This window comes from Esox lucius, chromosome 8 (genome assembly GCF_011004845.1).
Source record: "Esox lucius isolate fEsoLuc1 chromosome 8, fEsoLuc1.pri, whole genome shotgun sequence".
Taxonomy (NCBI): domain Eukaryota; kingdom Metazoa; phylum Chordata; class Actinopteri; order Esociformes; family Esocidae; genus Esox; species Esox lucius.
The window spans coordinates 3,368,925-3,391,861 of record NC_047576.1 but is presented as its reverse complement, the minus strand read 5'-3'; the positions used below and the strand labels follow the sequence as shown (position 1 = coordinate 3,391,861).

At 41.8% G+C, this 22,937-nt stretch overlaps 2 protein-coding genes across 8 annotated transcripts; one reads left to right on the top strand and one right to left on the bottom strand.

Moving 5' to 3' along the window:
- On the bottom strand, positions 1–7,953 carry klhl26 (kelch-like family member 26). 3 transcript variants are annotated; one of them, XM_010902551.5, is made up of 4 exons: positions 7,499–7,953; positions 7,120–7,172; positions 4,181–4,363; positions 1–3,810 (listed from the first exon to the last, which is right to left on the bottom strand). In XM_010902551.5, exons 2-4 carry the CDS (start codon positions 7,167–7,169, stop codon positions 2,229–2,231), a joined length of 1,815 nt encoding a protein of 604 aa, XP_010900853.1. In that variant the 5' UTR covers positions 7,170–7,172; positions 7,499–7,953; the 3' UTR covers positions 1–2,228. The 3 variants fall into 3 exon arrangements, with proteins under 3 accessions (XP_010900853.1, XP_010900857.1, XP_010900854.1); XM_010902555.5 differs by lacking the exons at positions 7,120–7,172; positions 7,499–7,953 and adding an exon at positions 6,987–7,073; XM_010902552.5 differs by lacking the exons at positions 7,120–7,172; positions 7,499–7,953 and adding an exon at positions 4,488–5,097.
- Positions 5,848–15,954, top strand: LOC106024404. 5 transcript variants are annotated; one of them, XM_029121819.2, is made up of 6 exons: positions 7,027–7,185; positions 10,252–10,308; positions 11,790–11,847; positions 15,054–15,248; positions 15,361–15,435; positions 15,557–15,954. In XM_029121819.2, exons 1-5 carry the CDS (start codon positions 7,049–7,051, stop codon positions 15,424–15,426), a joined length of 513 nt encoding a protein of 170 aa, XP_028977652.2. In that variant the 5' UTR covers positions 7,027–7,048; the 3' UTR covers positions 15,427–15,435; positions 15,557–15,954. The 5 variants fall into 5 exon arrangements, with proteins under 5 accessions (XP_034149830.1, XP_034149831.1, XP_028977652.2 ...); XM_029121818.2 differs by having other exon boundaries at positions 15,054–15,435; XM_034293939.1 differs by lacking the exons at positions 7,027–7,185; positions 10,252–10,308 and adding an exon at positions 5,848–6,543 and having other exon boundaries at positions 15,054–15,435.
- Positions 15,955–22,937: the final 6,983 nt, after the last annotated feature.

The following is a 22,937-nucleotide window of genomic DNA, read 5'->3' as shown; positions in this document are numbered from 1 at the left end:
TGTTTTCATTTATTGTTTAATGTTCGTTAATATACACAAAAGTCTACATTCTCCTTTGATTTCAGTGGACTCCACTTATAATGCACTTAAATTATAAATACAGTAAATGTGTGCTTCTGAGTTGAACAGACAAAACATCGAAAACACTAAGGCAAACGGGTGACGTTTTCAGCCATGGACATGTTGTGCATCCAAATAAAATGGACCGTTACAAACTGCCCTCCGGACTCCCGGCTACTGTAACTTGAGTGATAGACAGTAACAAATCAGTATTTGTTAGTTACTGTATTTACAGTCTCACAAATAATCAACTCCTTATGAAAACGCAAATGTAACCACTTAAAATAATCACATATACTTAATGCTCGAGTTTGTCTAATGTGCTGTTCTTTGCACCCAGTGATTATCTTAACCCTACAGCCCCTTGTTCATAACTCTGAGGTTCAAAACTGTGGCAATAACGGACCGGTGAATTCAGTATGTGGATCTACTCAACCCCACTTGTTTATCACCACTAAACACTACAGGTGTTGGACGAGACATAACACTTCACTGCAATACACAGTATATTGATATACACAGTATGACACCAAATAATATGTAGGAAGTAGGCTTGGTCGGTATACTGTATCCCAGGATATTTCGAAATAGCCTGTTTTAATAGCTGTTGTAAATATTTGAGGTTCTCTTTGATTTTTGTAGGTGCTTTAATGAAATACCTGAAGTCAACATTTGTGATATATATTAAATAAAGCATATTGTTTTTAATTTCACATTCTAAGCTATCACAGCTGAGCCTGGTCCCATTATATCTTCCTTTGGTATTTATTTGTTTGAAAATCACAAAGGAAGAAATCCACAGCTGGCGATGAGTCATTTGTTTTTACTTGCTAGTTAGCTAAGAAAGTAGCTGAATTAATAAGTACATGGAGAACCACTGTGAATGATTCTGCACTGTTTGACAACTCCAAAAAGACCTTCTGATAAATGATCTGTACAGTACATATATTCAGGGGGAACTGACCCTGCTGTCCTTCCCAAATCAACACCCCTGGTCACTGGCACCTACCTATGCTTGTACAGCTCAATGAGCTAGACTGCCTGTCTTTACAATCAGTTTGTTTACAGTAGCCCAATTAGTTTGCATTTTGGTAATAGAACTCCAATGGGCTTATTTGTGCATTTTCTTTTGTAATGCCGGTAATTCTGTAAACCTCCGGATGGAAGAAAGGTGATATAACTATATGAATATCGTGATACTTCCCAACCCTAGCTGGAAACCTACAGCATTCCTACACAAGGAGAACTAACCACTGATCACCTCAAATATTCACACAAAACACTTTTAAAAAAAAGTATTTAGCTGCCAAGAGAGACATTTTAGCTTCTTAGTTTGGGCTACATGTCACTCCTTTAGTTCCTCGGAATACAGCCTCTTGATACTGAAATAGAGCAGGTTACGTTGCAGAGTAAAAGTAGATAAAATTTACTAAAATAAACGTAAAACATTAGGAGAGCTACTGAAAATATATATTCTTAAAAGTACCTTTTACATCACTAGTACTCTGCCGTCAAATGTCATTAAATGTAATAGAAAAACTGTTAAAATTATGATTTGAATTATTGCACTCCATCCCAACATGCTAACCACTCCCTTTCTGCATTTGCATATTATGTCATATCCTGCAAATCTGTTAGTTAACAGGTTTTTGACTGTGGCTAACTGCCAGGGTTGGGATCAATTCCCTTCGAGTTCCGGTCAGTTCACGAAGTACACACTGAAATTCAAATTGTTCCTCTTTACACAGTATAGAAGAGCACTGGAATTTGGAATTTGAATGTCAGTGTACTTTCTTGAATTTACCGGAATGAAATGTTTGTCCAACCGTGATAGCAGCCACTTACAAAACATACACTAGCCCTAGCCTTCACGCAAATACCTGACACAGCTCAATTAAGATCCAGCACATAATTGCGGTCCATACGATGGAAGATTTAGTAAGACCTAGTAACACTGTATAGTATAGCAAAACCATATTAGTATTTCCACCCATTGCATCAAATACACACAGAGCCTGTGCCCTCATATAACCAAGATTACCACTGAGATTGCATGACATTTCATGCGATGCTCTGTGTTGTTATTAATGACAGCTCAGTAAGCTGTAACAGTAAGCAGCAAGACCACATGGAAACCAATGGTCACGGTCACTTGGGGTCCTGCAGGTTTACCGCTGTGTGGTGTTTTGTGGAAGTATGATCGGTGTACACGCAATTCCTGCAAAAGACTCAGGGAAGTGCAAATCCCGTTCCCACTCATCGGCCTCAGTGTTGTACACTTGCACGATGCTTGTGACATTGTTTAGATGCCAATTGTAGCCTCCAACTATATAAATCTTTTGATCTAACAAACAGCAGCCTGCCTCAGATTGCCCTGCCCGCATGGGGCTAACAGTGGTCCACTGGTCATTCTCAGGAACGTAATACTCGACTGCCAGGACATCAAAGCAGCGGTCGACGTGGTCCATGCGACCGCCCAGGCAGTACACACGGTCTTTGGCGCTGATCATAGCATGAAGAACTCTGGGCTCGTTCATGGGCGATTTGAAGTCCCACTGGTCAGACGCGGGGTCGTAACAGTGCATTGTTTTCTTGTCGTCTACGGAAACACCGTAACCCCCCGAGATGTAGAGCTTGTCGCCACAAGGACTTCCGGCGTGGCCCCAGATTCTGCGTTTTAGCGGCTCCACGTAGGTCCACTCGTTTCTCTTGGGGCAGTAGCACTCGACGGAGGACAGACTTCCGGATCGGTTTCGCCCTCCGGTGGCATAGAGTTGTCCTTGAAGGACATTGAGCTGAAACTGAATGCGTCCCTCCTGCATGGGCTGAATGCGCAGCCATTTGCTCAGGTGCGGGTCGTAGCGAAAGCAGACGTCAACCGCGCCTTCGCCGCTTCGGTACTGCAGTTGTTGCCCGCCGACTATGTACACGAAGTTGTCGAGCACTGACACGCAAGCGTGGCTGGATCCGGCCTCCATCTCGGTTAGTTCCTTGAACTGACGCGCTGCAACGTCCGGCAGATAGAACACCTTACTGCTCACCGTGCGATCGTTGTCGGTGTAGGGCGTCCCGCCAAAGGTAATAAGCGAAACCACGTCCGAGCGGATCATGGTCCGCGGGGACTGCATCTCATGCTGACGGAAGGGGAGGATCTGGTAGTTGAAGGCCTCCAGGAGGTATTGCCGGCACAGCACATCCTCCACCATGATGCCCACCGTCTGCACGCTGTCCACCAGCTCGGAGGAGCGCATGAGGGGGAATCGCACATGGCAGAGCACCTCGTTAGCTCTGGTTCGGCGTCCCTCGTCGTGCTGCAGCCAGCGGATGGCAGCGTGGAACAGGTCGATCTCGCAGCAGTTTTTCAGCATGTTGCTCTGCAGGAAGAAGACCAGGCGCTCCGTGGGAATGTGCAAGAAGTCCTCCTCCTTGGCGATCTGCAGGAAGTGGCGGAAGGTGAAGGCGTCCACCGACTCCTTGAGTGAGGACAGGTTGAAGGTGGTGGCCATTTGGCCAATGTTCAAGCAGGTCTCTACACTCATGGCTGACTTGAGGAACTCCTCGCAGAGCTCGACGACTGGGACCATCTGAAGGAAGACAGCTGCTCCCAGTACATCCTGAATGCAGTCCAGGTCCAGCGTGACCTCTGCGCTATAAGCAAAGTCAATGATGTGTTTAAGACCACGGGCAGACAAGCCCTTCAGCTCAATGGTGTCCTGGTTTGACTCCCTCATACCTCCGGTGAACATGGCTCTGTGGGTCAATTGAAAAAGGCAAATAACTGTCTAAAAACTGGTTAAATTGACATTCATCCTTTCAAAAAACATCTCAGGTAAATTTGACACTTAAATACCTTACTGGACCTGCAAAATCAACTCATGAAAATCAAACTACATAAACTGTATATCATGCACATACTACAGACGTATCGCTCCATGTTCTCTCTACAATCTCCCATCTGGTCTTTTAATGTACAAAATATTTCCCACAAAAGCAAAAATTTTCTCTTTTCCACATTGGCTATATAGATAAACTATCAAGTCAGATATCTTGGAGCCCAGTTCTCCAAATCAGTATAAATGTAAAAAGTGTCTCCATCTTGGAGACACAGCACCAGTCTCACCTGAAGTAGTCACTGCAGGAGGCCAGCACCGCCTTATGGACCTGGAAGCGCTCCTCGTTGATCGCCAGCACCACATCCAGCAGGTGCCCCTGGGCTCGCAGGACTGACAAGCCCTGCAGGAGTGTAGCGCTGTGGCTTGGGGCTGAGAACGTGCAACGCAGGGTGCTATTCTTGTTAGCCATACTGCAAAAGAAAAGGCCTACCACTGTCAGTGTAAAGGATATCAACTTAGCTTCCCTCAAATAAGCATCTAGATGACTTGTTAAAGTTGTACTCGTCTTGTTGCAGCACAGGAAACAAAGCTGACCATTTGCTTCCCTGCACTTTGTCCATCTGTTTTCCCAGCAGCTGCATCAGAACTCTCCTCCCAACAGCCCTTCTCTCTTGAATAATTCAGATGCTTCATGGGAATACATTTCTTCTGTTTCTCCCGACCACACATTCTGTTATTGATAGCTTTTAATTGTTCACCACAGAAATTCCAGTCCCACAAGTTGCTCAGCTATGATATGACCTCAAAAGCATCAAAGGTAAAGTCAGCCATTGAGGTAGTTTTCTTGGGGTATTGGCTATTCCTATTCATGGTGCAGTCCGTTAATGGTTCTAAACTTGTCATCTGGACAATATATAATGGGAGAACGACTCTGATTATTCAGATGTAAAATGTATACAGCATGTTTAGTGTTGGCTCTGGTACTGTAACTGTCAGAGGGCTAGTTTCATGTTCAGCTCATCAATTAAACATAATTCAATTATTATGACTGCATGGATGTTTTGTAACCTAATGGAACAAGCGCAAAGGAAAAGCATGAGTCCAAATTTGTTTAAATTGGTTTTCAGGGGAAAAGTTTGGATGAAAATACTGTATGAATTGAGGGGCTTTAAAAAAGTAACACTAAGACACAGCTATACATTATCATTAATATGAAGCAGATTAAATTAAATAGTTTTAGCTATGAAACACTGTTATCAGCTGTTAGAACAAGGTATCCCACAATATTCCAATGTTTCACTTTTTTAATAACGCTTGGCACACCTGATTCAATTAATCAACTAATCATTATGACTGACTAATTGAAATCAGGTGTGCCAGTTTAGGTACAGCATAGCTGAAAAAAATATGCTCAAACTACTTGTCCTAACTAAACATGTAAAAATATTATGAAAGAATTCCAAAAGCCTGACATACTTTCTACCTCATTGTGCACTATACATTTGACATAAATAACAAATGTATAGTTATTCAGACTTTTAACAGACATTCATTGTTAAACACTTAGGCAAATCACTAACGCCGATGAGCACATGTCATCTGCTCATTTGTGGGACGCGCTGCAAAACTGTCGATGGCCACGCATCATCCGACAATACCAGATCTGCTGGAATGGACAGACATCAGATAGAGCCACCCCCCGGTCAAAACGTCTCCCCGCTACCATGAAGGCCGCCCTGGTCCATTACTAACCGCCCCAACTCTGGACAGTGCTGAGCCAATTTGACCTGCCACATGCGAGCCCCCCTCCCCCCAGGCTTAGTCAGTCTGCTGCAACTAGGTTTTAACTCCCGGTCACAATGAAGGCAGTGACTTCAACCGATTTAAAGATTTAAATTATACATGTGAAACAATATATACTTGACTGGACCCATGCACTCAAATGTAATGAAAAAAAATAGAGCAGATGTTTTGAAAATAATTTGCTTTTGTGTCTGACAACCCATGAAATGGTTATTTCAGGTTGGCGATGTAAAAAGTTAAAGGGGCAGCAACCAATCTATATACGTTGGACACTTTAATGACCAGAATCATGTTTGCCTTCTATTAAAAAAAACATTGAAACTAACAAATCCCTCCTACCATTTCAGAAGGAAAATCATAGTTAGAATTAAATGTTTACACAATGAGGTACTTAGTTTTTGTACGTGTGTCATTTGAGATTCTGCCCAAAATTCCTAAAAGGGTCAGGAAATGTGAAGATCACAGCAAGCCTTTGTCCTAGACATCCATGCCAAACCGTTTAGCTGGGGTGTAATCATTCTGCCAAACATTATTTTTTATCCACGACAGAATTAATTTGCTGGAAGGAAAAACAGGATAACAGGTGAAGTCATTTAAATATAATTGTATACAATGATCAGGCTTCATTGCATCAACTTCTAGTGGATTTGGGACAGCCGATGTTGAGATATGTCTTCCAAAGAACTCCTGCCGCCGCTTGGGATCTTATCGCACTGCTCGCTCCACTGGGAAGTTTAAACCAGATGTCCTTGTGCGCCAAAAGGAAGCCCTCCCCAGCCTTCTAACTCTACTGAGCTCACAGGGACCCAAGCACCAACAAGGAGTCACTAGAGTGTAACAAGGCAAGGTAGTCATTTGAATACTAACTCCCCAAACCTGGATGGTTTTGGTCAGAGACCCCCAGGCTAATCTGCAAGCAGGATTCTAACCCTGGTTTTGCAATGACACATTTGTCACATTTTCTCACGTGTTAGACTGTTTAACCATGAAAATAACCATTCTTACCAAGCCAGTTGTGTGAACTTTTCCCCTAAAACATCAGGCTTTCATCTATTGATTTGTGTGAAAATATAAACTGGGATCAAATTCATGAAATTATTACATCAAATTAATAAAAAACGCATTTGAATCTGTAATCCACAGTAACTTTTAAATGGACTATCATGTCATAAAAACATCAAAACAAGTGCACTTAATTCCAAAAAAGCCTACTATTACAACCAATAGTTTGTTGAACAAGTATTCATTAGCGACATTATGTTGAACGTCTGTATATAAAACTAACTTTACCTCGGCCGAGTGTCCTCGGATATTCCTTACGATCCACCCTAAATGTTCTCTCGCATTGGCATATGGCCATTTATCCGTTGGCGCATTTTGGTCTAATTTACGGTTTCCACTACAGTACTGGTGCCATTCTCACCTGTTCTGCAGACGATTCGCGGCGAAATCCCCACCGTCCGACTCCGCCATCTTCTAGCACAGTACGGTATGCATAAGACATTATTTGTAAATATAGCAGATCAAAGGCATAACTGCCCCATTCATAATCAAATAAAAGCATCAAGCCTATCGATAAGCTAACTACTGAAAATATATGTTGTTTTCTTCCCTACTGGAAAATCGTGACCTCTGCACTCAATATATCATGTGCTGTTATGTCGTGCTGTGTGTATGACTACACTTGGTTGTGTGATGAGCGCACGCGCTATACTTGTTCACCACTAGGATGTGCTGTGATCACATTAGTGAACTGCTAACGAAAGATGTTCATAATTAAGTCTCGATAGCACCCAACTTACCGATTGACTTGGAATAAAATAAGAGCAGGAACTGCCAAATTGCACATTAGACAATGCTAATCAAAATGTATGTGTTAATAACGCTTGTTCCAATAAGGCATTCTCTTTAGCCTACAAAAGTAACCAGATCGGTGTTTGTCTAAAATTAGAAGTACTGGCCATACTCCAAAATTAGAAGTACTGGCACCTCGAAAAAGAAAGGAGGTGCCACAGCCAAAAACGAGCCTAACCGAGATGCCATTGAGGAATATTCGCAAATTGTACGACGTTTCTGTTTGGAAACGCCTACCCTGTGAAGCGTAACTACCAACATAACTTACAAAAAAAAAAAGGTCTACATACTGTTTTACACGTAGAAACGTGCAAGGAGTAGGACATGCAATTATGTTATTATAAGTCAAAGCACCACCACTGTCACATTGGCCAGTAGTTTTAGAGCAGAGAAGCCCCTGACGGCAGTGTGCTGTTCACCAGGTTCAATGTGGGCGGAGTCAAGTGTGTTTAACCCGAACACTTTGCGTCTCTTTCAAGGTACAGCCCCAATTGAGAAACACTGAGGTAGAAGGTATCAACGTCAACGAAATCGAATCTTAATCGAACATGGATAAAAATATAAAATATTTCATGATGTCTACTAAATACTTTAATAAAGAAATTGAAAAAACCCGCAGGCGCAAAATTACGGTAACTTACAGAAATGAGACGAACCAAGAACATGCAGGAGAGGGAGTGCGGTGATTTAGTAACCACAACTAAAGAGTCATTATCAAATAGTACATGTAGTAACACCAGCAGTGGTGGGTAACGTCAGCAGTGAAGGGGTGACTCCTGGATGCTGGCTTTCTAGTCAGTGCTCTTTTGCTATTCTTAACCTTTTTTTATTGGCCAGTCTGAGATATGGCAACTATGCATAGAAGGCCACCATCCTGGCCTTCATTGTTGATGTAGGGACTGTTTTTTTTGTGGGTACTATTTAATGATGCTACCATCAGTTGAGGACCTGTGAGGCTTCTGTTTTTTAAACTAGAAACTCTAATGTATCTGACCTCTTGCTCAGTTGTGCACCTGGGCCTCCCACACATCTATATTCTGATTACAGCCAGTTTGCGTTGTTCTGTGAAGGGAGTACTACACATCGTTGTATGAAAAAAAATAGTTTCTTGGCAGTTTCTCACATGGAATAGCCTTAATTTCTCATAACAAGAATATACTGATGAGTTTCAAAAGAAAATTATTTGTGTCTGGACATTTTGAGCCTGTAATCAAACCTACAGACGCTGATACTGAACTAGTCTATTCCGTTTTATTGCTTCTTTAATCAGCACAACAGTTTTCAGCAGTGCTAACATAATCACAAAATGGTTTTCTAATGATCAATTAACCTTTTAAAATGATAAACTTGGATTAGCAAACACAACGTGCCATTGGAATATAGGACTGATGGCTGCTGATAATGGTTCTCTGTACCCATGTGTAGATATTTCACTGAAAATCAGCCATTTCCAGCTACAGTAGTCATTTACAACATTAACAATGTCTACACTGTATTTCGGATCAATTTGTTGTTGTAATTTGCTTGAAAATGTGCTTTTCTAAGTGACCCCATACTTTTGAAAAGTCATGTGTGTATATATAATTAAATGTGATAGGGCTTGTATTATCTGTTAATCATAATATTATTGAGAATGTTTCCACTCATTCACACGCAGTACTTGTTTGTTAAGCATCTTGTCCCTTGTGATGTATTCAATCAACGATTTCTGGGGCTGAGAACATGCAACGCAGGGTGCTGTTCTGGTTAGCCATACTGCAAAAGAAAAGGCCTACCACTGTCAGTGTAAAGGATATCCACATAGCTTCCCTCAAATAAGCATCTATGGTTAATTGTTAAAGTTGTACTCGTCTTGTTGCAGCATCGGAAACAAAGTGGGTGATAAAACCGAATGGGTGATTTATAATATATATATATATATATATATATATATATATATATATATTTAATCTTTTAAAATACCCCATCATTATCAAGCTAGCAAATCTGAAATTAGATTAGCCTTTATTAACAAATATAATGTAAGATTATGAAATGTGATTATATTTTCATTTTATTTTTGCCTAACTGGGTGGGAATGTTAAAGATGCACTAGGTAGGATTTTCTGTAAAAAAAAAAATTATAGAGAGCTAGTCTTATTTCACTTCTTTGCAGTTTTCGTAGTGTATCCTGTAGACAAGGGAGGAATTGGCAGTTTGTCGTCCTGCTCTGTATTATGCTTTATTTAACAAAATAAATGCATTTTGTTAAATAAAAATGAGGACTTAAAACAAAATTAACCCAGCAAGAAACTAAGAAATATGCTCAAAGCTGGGTGGATAAAAACATGAATAAAAGTAACCACACCAGATTGTAGAAAACCCTGACCTGCTATGTCAAAATAACCACTTGTCTGGTTAAATCAAGTAACCCAACATTCTGAGTCATTTAGCTAACCCAACCCCACTGGAAGTAGCCATCAGAGGATGGGTACATGGTGGTCATAAAGGGATGGACATGGTCAGAAACAATGCTCAGGTAGGCCGTGGCATTTAAACGATGCCCAATTGGCACTAAGGGGCCTAAAGTGTGCCAAGAAAACATCCCCCACACCATTACACCACCATCACCAGCCTGCACAGTGGTAACAAGGCATGATGGATCCATGTTCTCATTCTGTTTACGCCAAATTCTGACTCTACCATCTGAATGTCTCAACAGAAATCGAGACTCATCAGACCAGGCAACATTCTTCCATTCTTCAACTGTCCAATTTTGGTGAGCTCGTGCAAATTGTAGCATCTTTTTTCTATTTGTAGTGGAGATGAGTGGTACCCGGTGGGGTCTTCAGCTGTTGTAGCCCATCCGCCTCAAGGTTGTGCGTGTTGTGGCTTCACAAATGCTTTGCTGCATACCTCGGTTGTAACAAGTGGTTAATTCAGTCAAAGTTGCTCTTCTATCAGCTTGAATCAGTCAGCCCATTCTCCTCTGACCTCTAGCATCAACAAGGCATTTTTGCCCTCAGGACTGCCGCATACTGGATGTTTTTCCCTTTTCACACCATTCTTTGTAAACCCTAGGAATGGTTGTGCGTGAAAATCCCAGTAACTGAGCAGATTGTGAAATACTCAGACCGGCCCGGTCTGGCACCAACAACCATGCCACGCTCAAAATTGCTTAAATCACCTTTCTTACCCATTCTGATATTCAGTTTGGAGTTCAGGAGATTGTCTTGACCAGGACCACACCCCTAAATGCATTGAAGCAACTGCCATGTGATTGGTTGATTGGATAATTGCATTAATGAGAAATTGAACAGGTGTTCCTAATAATCCTTTAGGTGAGTGTATGTTTTGGCTCTGCTCACTTGTACAGGATGTGCCTACAACAGATAGTTATAGTGTTGGCTGAACTTCTCAAGGGCTGTAAACATCTTGTTATCTTTCTAAGCCAAAGACATATAGACTAACCATACATAGGAGGGGGATACAGTGGGCTGTACTGAATGTATATAGGCCTGAGCTCAACCTTCAACAGGGAGCTTTTGAACTGACTCTGCTGAGAGTGTTGTTAACTGCTCCAGGTTTGCATATCTTGAATAAAGCTTAACTTGTGAAAAGAATCTGGAGTCTCTGTGCCTTTCCCATTTAGTTATTTCCACAACAATTTGGCGACAAGGATGGGATGTCTAACTCCGTTCACTGATCGTTCCGGGAACTCCAAGGTTAACTGTGCGCAGGGACCACCACAGTGTGGTTTAGGGAGCTCACACTCCATCTAGGCCAGAGCAGAAGGGACCAGCCTCGGACCTAGCAGGGAGCGTAAGTGGATGGATACGCCATCCCGACCATAAAAAAACGGAAGGGTGAAACTGAGTTTCTTCTTACAATAACACCATTGGGGGAAAGATTCTAAAGACCTTTTAATAAAACCTGTTTGGGCCCGTGGGGCCCCTCGTGGAACAGGCTGCGCAGTAAACAGTTTTTGGGAAACTAATTAATCTAGGATAAATATAAGATGCATGTATAGAAAAGATAATTGCTATGACATGGCATAGATGTATACATGAAAGATAATGAAATAAACATATTCAAAAACCTAAAATATTCTAAAAAATAAAAAGTAATAAATAACTTTTAAAAAATATAATAAAGAATTGGCAAAATTCTTGTTTGGTTTGTTGACAAGTGTGAAAATAGAGATTACTCCCTCATGAACTAAAAAGTTATTCTTGTATGTGTGTCATCATCTGTTTTTAGTACAGGTGACGGGGGAGCGGATACCATGGTGACGGGGGAGCGGATACCATGGGGACGGGTGAGTGGATACCATGGGGACGGGTGAGTGGATACCATGGTGACGGGTGAGTGGATACCATGGGGACGGGTGAGTGGATACCATGGGGACGGGTGAGTGGATACCATGGGGACGGGTGAGTGGATACCATGGTGACGGGTGAGTGGATACCATGGGGACGGGTGAGTGGATACCTTGGGGACGGGTGAGTGGATACCATGGTGACGGGTGAGTGGATACCATGGTGACGGGTGAGTGGATACCATGGGGACGGGTGAGTGGATACCATGGGGAATCGCAGCAGTAAAAACAAAGCCTGCCTGCCAGATCCACTGAATGGACCAGTAAAGATAATGGTGGATATGTGGGGCACGGATGTATCAGGACAAGTGGTATTGTGGCATTAATGGTATTTTTCCATTAAAGGGAACATTTAGCGAGGCTAAGTTAAAAGAATGTAGAAGGAAGTTAAAAGAGTTTGAAAACAGTAAGAAAGGAAAGAAAGATCAAGTAAAGTGGGATAACTATGTTAAGTGGGAGGGAGAGGCTGAGAGAAGGCTAGAGAGTGGGAGTAAAAAGATAATGGTAAAGGAACGTGTGACAGAGGGTGATGAGAAAGTGAAGAAAAGGAATAGGAATACAGAGGATGATGAACGTGACATTCCACCTCCTTACTGTACTCCAATCCCTGCATCTACTGTACCAGCGCCGGTCCCGGGCCCTTCTCTATCTACAACCCAGGCGCCGCCCCTGCCACTCCTCTACCTGATCCTGTACCAGCACCGGTCCCAGGACCTTCTCTATCTCCAACCCAGGCGCCGCCCCTGCCACTCCTCTACCCGAAGCTGGAAAACCTCATGGTCTCCCCTACAGGGTTTAACCTTCTGTCTGCCTCCACTCCCTCCTCCCACACCACCTTCATTCCTTTTCCTGAACCAGCTCCCATGGCTACCAGGTCCGGACGATCAGCCGACCCTGACCAGGCTTTCCTTCTGGCTCCATTGGTGGCTTACCCTAACCCACAGCCAGGGCCAGCCCAAGGACAGGCTGGCCATAACGAATGGATGCCTGAGGTCAGCATCCAAAAGACTTGGAGACAGGATGAACTCAAGGACATTGCTAATGAAATGCCAGATCCCACCAAGGACTCAGCTGAGTTTGGGATTCACATGATCAAGTTGGTGCGCCTGTACAAGCCGTCGGAAGCAGAGATCGCACACATCACGCGTTCCAGGATGAAACTACGCTGGGCAGACGTCCAGGAGGGGTTCAATGAGGACTTTCTCTGGTCCGCAGTCGGGGCATACCAAACTCAACTTACTCTTCTCCTGGAGAGAATAAAGACTGCCTACCCCACAGTGACTGATTGAGCTGTGATCCACAGTTGTGTACTGGGTCCTAAAGAATCCCTGGAAGACTACAGAGACAGGTTGGAGAAGTGTTTCAGGAAATACAGTGGCCTGACCAGCTCTGAGAACTATAACAGCCAGCCGATAGTCCTTCTCCATGGCCTCACCCAACTCCTCCCAGGCCCGAGTTCTTGCCTCCACAACCACAAACATCCAGTATGCGGCAGTCCTGTGGGCGAAAATGCCTTGTTGATGCTAGAGGTCAGAGGAGAATGGGCCGACTGATTCAAGCTGATAGAAGAGCAACTTTGACTGAAATAACCACTCGTTACAACTGAGGTATGCAGCAAAGCATTTGTGAAGCCACAACACGCACAACCTTGAGGCGGATGGGCTACAACAGCAGAAGACCCCACCGGGTACCACTCATATCCACTACAAATAGGAAAAAGAGGCTACAATTTGCACGAGCTCACCAAAATTGGACAGTTGAAGACTGGAAGAATGTTGCCTGGTCTGATGAGTCTTGATTTCCGTCGAGACATTCAGATGGTAGTGGAGATGGAGTCAGAATTTTGCGTAAACAGAATGAGAACATGGATCCATCATGCCTTGTTACCACTGTGCAGGCTGGTGGTAGTGGTGTAATGGTGTGGGGGATGTTTTCTTGCCACACTTTAGGCCCCTTAGTGCCAATTGGGCATCATTTAAATGCCACGGCCTACCTGAGAATTGTTTCTGACCATGTCCATCCCTTTATGACCACCATGTACCCATCCTCTGATGGCTACTTCCAGCAGGATAATGCACCATGTCACAAAGCTCGAATCATTTCAAATTGGTTTCTTGAACATGACAATGAGTTCACTGTACTGAAATGGTCCCCACAGTCACCAGATCTCAACCCAATAGAGCATCTTTGGGATGTGGTGGAACGGGAGCTTCGTGCCCTGGATGTGCATCCCACAAATCTCCATCAACTGCAAGATGCTATCCTGTCAATATGGGCCAACATTTCTAAAGAATGTTTTCAGCACCTTGTTGAATCAATGCCACGTAGAATTAAGGCAGTTCTGAAGGCGAAAGGGGGTCAAACACAGTATTAGTATGGTGTTCCTAATAATCCTTTAGGTGAGTGTACATGTTGTCCCTGCCATTTGGCTGGCAGAGACCTCATGTGCAAATTGGGCGTGAAAGTTACCTGTGAACCGGATGGTCTTGTAATTACACAGCCACAGGAGGACTGTCAGAGATTGACATTCAGACAGGTCCAGATTGGCATTATGCATGGGATTTACGACCAGATGCAGACCTTATGTGTCATGGAGAAATCTACTCCATTGTGCAATCTTTCTGGATACAAAATGGTTTGGTCATGCCTGAAGCAGGATTATATTGTACTTCTCATTTCTCCCCATTGGTTAGGGACTTAAACTACGAGAAGAGATGGCTAGTCAAACCAGGGTCTGAGACGGTGATATGCAGGAATGTGTATATAGGACCAGACAACTGTGTATTAGAGGTCCAGATAACAAGACAGATCAGGTTATCTGGGAGGATGCTGGCCCCTGGCTGGAAACTATGCTGGACGTGAATGATTGGATTACCATGAAAGATGGTTCTAAATGCATGTTTGGTGTGTTGCATTCTATTGGGCTGCCCCTGCCCAGCGGGGTGTTCATGGTGTTGACAGATCTATGCCTCTATTGCCGATGGTCTCATTGCTAGTTGTTGATTCCCCACTGCTTCAGGGCCTTCCTGGATCGTCTCAAACACTCCCTGTCTACCTCTCCCTGTTTAGGTTTACTGGGTCATGCGAAGCGGTTTAACCTCTTTGTCTGTGAAAAAAATTGGTTCATGTCTTCTGTTTTGACACAGGACCATGGTGGGAAGCAGCGGCCGGTGGCGTACTACTCCAAGCATTTGGAGCTAGTCTCTCGGGCTCTGCCACAACCCGACCTCTCAGACACACCCATTGATAATGCTCATCTTGAGTTTTTTGTGGATGGCTCAACACAGCGTTTCCCCAAGGGGGAGCCCTTGGTAGCATATGCCATAACTTCAGCATTAGAGGTTGTTGAAAGTGCTAGATTACCCTCACACCTCTCTGCTCAGGCAGCTGAACTGTTTGCGCTCACTAGAGCCTGTATTCTAGCCCAACATCAGTCTGTTAATATCTCCACAGACAGCAGATATGCCTTTGGGGTCGTGCATGACTGTGGTACTCTGTGGCGCCAGCCTGGGTTCCTAACAGCATCTGGTTAGACAATTCTGTCACTCTAGGGCAGTTGCTAATCTACTGGACTCTATCTTACTACCAGACTCCATTTCTGTGTGCAAATGTCAGGCTCATACTAACGCCTCTGATCCCGTCTCTAAAGGTAACGCTGTAGCTGACATGGCTGCGAAAGCAGCTGCCACGTCTCCTGTCTCCCCCATTTTGCAGATGGTTTCTCTGCCTCCAACTATTTGTCAAATGCACCGAACTTGAATAAAGCTTTACTTGTGAAAAGAATCTGCAGTCTCTGTGCCTTTCCCATTTAGTTATTTCCACAACAATTTGGCGACAAGGATGGGCTGGCTAACTCCGTTCACTGATCGTTCCCGGGGACTCCAAGGTTAACTGTGAACAGGGACCACCACAGTGTGGTTCAGGGAGCTCTTTATTCAAGATTTGCAAACTTGGAGCAGTTAACAACACTCTCAGCAAATGCACCAAACAACACAGCCAGGAAGAGATGCACAGGAATTGTCTAGAAGTTTAGGCAACTATTTGTTAGATAGTTGTAACATGGCGCTGCTTTCAAGATAAAAAATTATATGGAATTTATTTATACGACATTTAGGAGAAAGGTGTGTTGGGAAGCACTCTGCCAAAGGATAAATGATTTTCATTTGATGCAGCCACCTCAACTGCGTCCATACAGGTAGGCCATGAGATTCTGCTTGCTTTGCATTACAGAAAATTGCATTAATTTGTTATCATTGGCTGCTGTCAACATTGACTTTAATGATTCGATAAAATAAACACAATAATTATATTAAGGCTTATTATGAAGTATGTCATGTCTCTTACCTGACGCCAAAAAAAAATATTTAGTTTGGTTCAGTGAGAAATTACAATACACCGTTTTTTACATAATGTGTCCATGAGCATGGTAGAGCAACAGTGTGTACTATTTCACAAGAAATAGTACACACTGACAACAAATGAACATTGTCACAGCAAACATTATACATTTGGGAAGTATAATCAACTGAGATATGATATATACAGTGCGGCAAAAATGTATTTAGTCGGCCACCAATTGTGTAAGTTCTCCCACTTAAAAAGATGAGAGAGGCCTGTAATTCTCATCATAGGTACACTTCAACTATGAGAGACAAAATGAGAAAAAAAGATCCTGAAAATCACATTGTAGGATTTTTAATTAATTAATTGGTATTTGCTGTTTTTCTGCAAAGGGACCAGGACGTCTGATACGTGTAAAGGAAAGAATGAATGGGGCCATGTATTGTGAGATTTTAGTGAAAACCTCCTTCTATCAGCAAGGGCATTGAAGATAAACGTTGGCTGGGTCTTTCAGCATGACAATGATCCAAACACATCGCTCCGGGGCAACGAAGAGTGGCTTCATAAGAAGCATTTCAAGGTCCTGGAGTGGCCTAGCCAGTCACCAGATCTCAATCCCATAGAAAATCTTTGGAGGGAGTTGGAAGTCTGTGTTGCCCAGCGACAGCCCCAAAACATCACTGCTCTAGAGGAGACCTGCATGGAGGAATGGGCCAAAATACCAGCAACTGTGTGTGAAAACCTTGTGAAGACTTACAGGAAACGTTTGACCTCTGTCATTGCCAACAAAGGGTATATAACAAAGTATTGAGATTAACTTTTGTTATTGACTAAATACTAATTTTCCACCATAATTTACCAATAAATTAATAAAAAATCCTACAATGAGATTTTCTGAATTATTTTTCTCATTTTGTCTCTCATAGTTGAAGTGTACCTATGATGAAAATTACAGGCCTCTCTCATCTTTTTAAGTGGGAGAACTTGCATAATTGGTAGCTGACTAAATACTTTTTTGCCCCACTGTATATTTAAAAATATACATATATACACTCACTAAAGGATTATTAGGAACACCATACTAATACTGCGTTTCACCCCCTTTCGTCTTCAGAACTGCCATAATTCTACGTGGCATTGATTCAACAAGGTGCTGAAAGCATTCTCTAGAAATGTTGGCCCATATTGATAGGATAGCATCTTGCAGTTGATGGAGATTTGTGGGATGCACATCCAGGGCACGAAGTTCCCGTTCCACCACATCCCAAAGATGCTCTATTGGGTTGAGATCTGGTGACTGTGGGGACCATTTCAGTACAGTGAACTCATTGTTATGTTCCAGAAACCAATTTGAAATGATTCGAGCTTTGTGACATGGTGCATTATCCTGCTAGAAGTAGCCATCAGAGGATGGGTACATGGTGGTCATAAAGGGATGGACATGGTCAGAAACAATGCTCAGGTAGGCCGTGCATTTAAACGATGCCCAATTGGCACTAAGGGGCCTAAAGTGTGCCAAGAAACATCCCCCACACCATTACACCACTACCACCAGCCTGCACAGTGGTAACAAGGCATGATGGATCCATGTTCTCATTCTGTTTACGCAAAATTCTGACTCTACCATCTGAATGTCTCGACGGAAATCAAGACTCATCAGACCAGGCAATATTCTTCCAGTCTTCAACTGTCCAATTTTGGTGAGCTCGTGCAAATTGTAGCCCTCTTTTTCCTATTTGTAGTGGAGATGAGTGGTACCCGGTGGGGTCTTCTGCTGTTGTAGCCCATCCGCCTCAAGGTTGTGCGTGTTGTGGCTTCACAAATGCTTTGCTGCATACCTCAGTTGTAACAAGTGGTTATTTCATTCAAAGTTGCTCTTCTATCAGCTTGAATCAGTCGGCCCATTCTCCTCTGACCTCTAGCATCAACAAGGCATTTCCGCCCACAGGACTGCCGCATACTGGATGTTTTTCCCTTTTCACACCATTCTTTTGTAAACCCAAGAAATGGTTGTGCGTGAAATCCCAGTAACTGAGCAGATTGTGTAATACTCAGACCGGCCCGGTCTGGCACCACCAACCATGCCACGCTCAAAATTGCTTAAATCCCCTTTCTTTCCCATGTCTGACATCAGTTGGAGTTCAGGAGATTATCTTGACCAGGACCACACCCCTAAATGCATTGAAGCAACTGCCATGTGATTGGTTGATTAGATAATTGCATTAATGAGAAATTGAACAGGTGTTCCTAATAATCCTTTAGGTGAGTGTGTGTATATATATATACATATCTATATATATATACATATATATATATATATATAATTTCTCCTTTTCAAGAAATTGCCATTTATTTTACTACAACACTTTGAAGCAATTAAAACATGAATAAAACACAAATAACAGAATAGACTAAAACATTCTTAGGGTTATGTTCAGATAAAAAGTCAGATTCTGGAAGATCAAGGGTTATTGGACTAATTGGAATGACTGAATGTTGGCCCCTTCAAACCAGGACCTTCAGCATGCACTGGGACGGTTTGTAGCCGAGTGTGAAGCGGTTGGGATGAAAATCAGTACCTCCATATCCGAGGCCATGGTCCTCAGTTAGAAAAGGGTGGCTTGTCCACTTCAGGTTGGTGGAGAGTTCTTGTCTCAAGTGGAGGAGTCTAAGTATCTAAGGGTCTTGTTCACGAGTGAGGGAAGGATGGAACAGGCGATTGACAGACGGATCGGTGCAGCTTCTGCAGTAATGCGGTCGATGTATCGGTCTGTTGTGGTGAAGAAAGAGCTGAGCCGCAAGGCGAAGCTCTCGATTTACCGGTCAATCTACGTTCCTACTCTCACCTATGATCCCGGATACAAGCGGCCGAAATGAGCTTTCTCCGCAGGGTGGCTGGGCGATCCCTTAGAGATAGGGTGAGACGCTCGGTCACCCGGGAGGAGCTCAGAGTAGAGCCGCTGCTCCTCCACATCGAGAGGGGTCAGCTGAGGTGGCATGGGCCTCTGTTCCGGATGCCTCCTGAACGCCTTCCCAGGAAGGTGTTCCGGGCCCGTCCCACCGGGAGGAGACCCCGGGGAAGACCTAGGACACGCTGGAGGGACTATGTCTCCCAGCTGGCCTGGGAACGCCTCGGTGTCCCCCCGGAAGAGCTGGAGGAAGTGTCTGGGGAGAGGGAAGTCTGGGTATCTCTGCTTAGACTGCTGCCCCCGTGACCCGGCCCCGGATGAAGCGGAAGAAGATGGATGGATGGATGGATGGATGGAATGACTGAATATCTGACAGACCTTTAGCGTGTAATGTAGAGATGTAGCCCAATCATACTGAAGTAGAAATCAATGATTTATCCCTTTCCAAAACCAATGTACATAACCCATAAGTAAAATGCATATTCGGTTTTTGACCAGCTATGTAAACTTTTAACATTGATTGATCCCGCAAAAGGTGTTCAACTGGTTATAACTGGCTATTTCTATTTGTTTTCAAATGCCTCTTAATATGAAAGTAATCTGAAAGTAATTCAAAGTAATTTTAAATACATTTAAATCAGATTACGTTACTGAGTTTGAGTAATCAAAATGTACCTTATTAATTACAAATGTGGACAGGTAACTTGTAACTTTAACGGATTACATTTAAAAAGTAACCAACCCAACCCTGATCATCTATGAACATTATGGTTAAATGGTTTGTGATAACAGGTTCCATGTTTGTGGTTCACTTGACAATAGTAAATGACTCAGAACTTCCCCACAATAGATAGTTATCAGAAATTACTGTGTTTCTTAAATATGAATCCCTTTGCCATCAGAAATGTTTTATTTTCTAAGTAGGTCATAATGAAACACAACCAACCATAAATACTGAATGAGTAAGCAATGGTCACCCTGGTAACATACGTGTGATGTTTCAGACTGTTATTTCACTATTTCCTGTATACCCCACAGAGTAAAAGTTATTATGAGCAGAGTGGATTTCTGCAGCCTACTTAAGACTTAAAATAAAGCATCATAATGATACAGTAAGTCATTTCTCTATACTATTCTGAGACATTTTTAAATAAGTCACTACACATATCAACACAGCTAACAAGGTTATTGTCTAGAAGAAAATAATACATACAGTATATAAAAAGCCATTATCCTGTATTATTTCATCCGCAGCTAACATCAACAGGAATATAATAATGATCTGTTTATGAACTAGCTGAGTAATGTCAACATGCATGAAAAATGCTATATTGTCCAACTAAGCAACAGAAACAGGCTGTGGCATTGTTGGTGATACTTATAAGCTTGTAGACGCTTTATGACATGTTATATACACATGTATGTGCGTTTACAGTGTGTTATTACTTCATTGGTTTTACTTGATCAATCTATACATTCTCTATTGTCTGTTAGGTTTTCAGTGGACCCCAGGGAAAGTAACGGCTGATTTGGGGGGCACCGACACGTGTTCAATACAATAATCACAAAATGTATATTAATACTTATTATGAAGTATGTCATGTCTCTTACCTGACGCGAAAAACCTATTTAGTTTGGTTCAGTGAGAAATGACAATACACTGTGTAAAGTTATTATTATTTTTTTTTTTTACATAATGTGTCCATGAGCCTAAACCTCCCTGACATACAGTAGTGTTTGACTGTCTACCAGGGTCTTTTACTCATAGAGTATGTGGTATGAGTAAAAGACACTGGTAGACCGTCTCTTCCTCATAGAGAATTGATCTACATGGTAGAGCAACAGTGTGTACTATTTCACAAGATCCACCCCTCCCCACTAACTTCAGCACCACATGATGTTATCGAATACAGCAAATACAGGACAACAAATGAACATTGTCACAGCAAACATTATACATTTGGGTAGTATAATCAACTGAGATATGATATATATATTTTTTATATATATATATATATATATATATACATATAAATATATATATATACATATATATATATATATATATATATATATATATATATATATATATAATTTCTCCCTTTCGTGAAATTGCCATTTATTTTTCTACAACATTTTGAAGCAATTAAAAACATGAATAAAACAGAAATAACAGAATAGACTAAAACATTCTTAGGGTTATGTTCAGATAAAAAGTAAGATTCTGGAAGATCAGGGGTTATTGGATTAATTGGAATGACTGAATATCTGTCAGACATTTAGCGTGTAATGTAGTGATGTAGCCCAATCATACTGAAGTAGAAATCAATGGTTTATCCCTTTCTAAAGCCAATATACATAACCCATAAGTAAAATGCATATTCGATTTTTGACCAGCTATGTAAACTCTTAACATTGATTGATCCCGCAAAAGTTGTTCAACTGGTTATAACTGGCTATTTCTATTTTTTTTAAATGCCTCTTAATATGAAAGTAATCTGAAAGTAATTCAAAGTAATTTTAAATACATTTAAATCAGATTACGTTACTGAGTTTGAGTAATCAAAATTTACCTTATTGATTACAAATGTGGACAGGTAACTTGTAACTTTAACGGATTACATTTAAAAAGTAACCAACCCAACCCTGATCATCTATGAACATTATGGTTAAATGGTTTGTGATAACAGGTTCAATGTTTGTGGTTCACTTGACAATACTAAATGACTCAGAACTTCCCCACAATAGATAGTTATCAGAAATTACTGTGTTTCTTAAATATGAATCCCTTTGCCATCAGAAATGTTTTATTTTCTAAGTAGGTCACAATGAAACACAACCAACTGTAAATACTGAATGAGTAAGCAATGGTCACCCTGGTAACATACGTGTGATGTTTCAGACTGTTATTTCACTATTTCCTGTATACCCCACAGAGTAAAAGTTATTATGAGCAGAGTGGATTTCTGCAGCCTACTTAAGACTTAAAATAAAGCATCATAATGATACAGTAAGTCATTTCTCTATACTATTCTGAGACATTTTTAAATAAGTCACTACACATATCAACACAGCTAACAAGGTTATTGTCTAGAAGAAAATAATACATACAGTATATAAAAAGCCATTATCCTGTATTATTTCATCCGCAGCTAACATCAACAGGAATATAATAATGATCTGTTTATGAACTAGCTGAGTAATGTCAACATGCATGAAAAATGCTATATTGTCCAACTAAGCAACAGATACAGGCTGTGGCATTGTTGGTGATACTTATAAGCTTGTAGACGCTTTATGACATGTTATATACACATGTATGTGCGTTTACAGTGTGTTATTACTTCATTGGTTTTACTTGATCAATCTATACATTCTCTATTGTCTGTTAGGTTTTCAGTGGACCCCAGGGAAAGTAACGGCTGATTTGGGGGGCACCGACACGGATTCAATACAATAATCACAAAATGTATATTAAGGCTTTTTATGAAGCATGTCATGTGTCTTACCTGATGCAAAAATTGTTTATTTAGTTTGGTTCAGTGAAAAATGACAATACACAGTGTAAAGTTATTATTAATAAATTATACATTTGGGATGTATAATCAACTGAGATATGATATATATATTATGCACATATATTACATGATACACTTGCAATAAGTGGGCTTCCACTAGCCTGTACTCTAAAACCCACTTGAATGCATCAACATTCAACACTGTTTCCAAAACAGTTGGGATGATGTGTAACATGGAAATAAAAACAGAATGCAATGATGC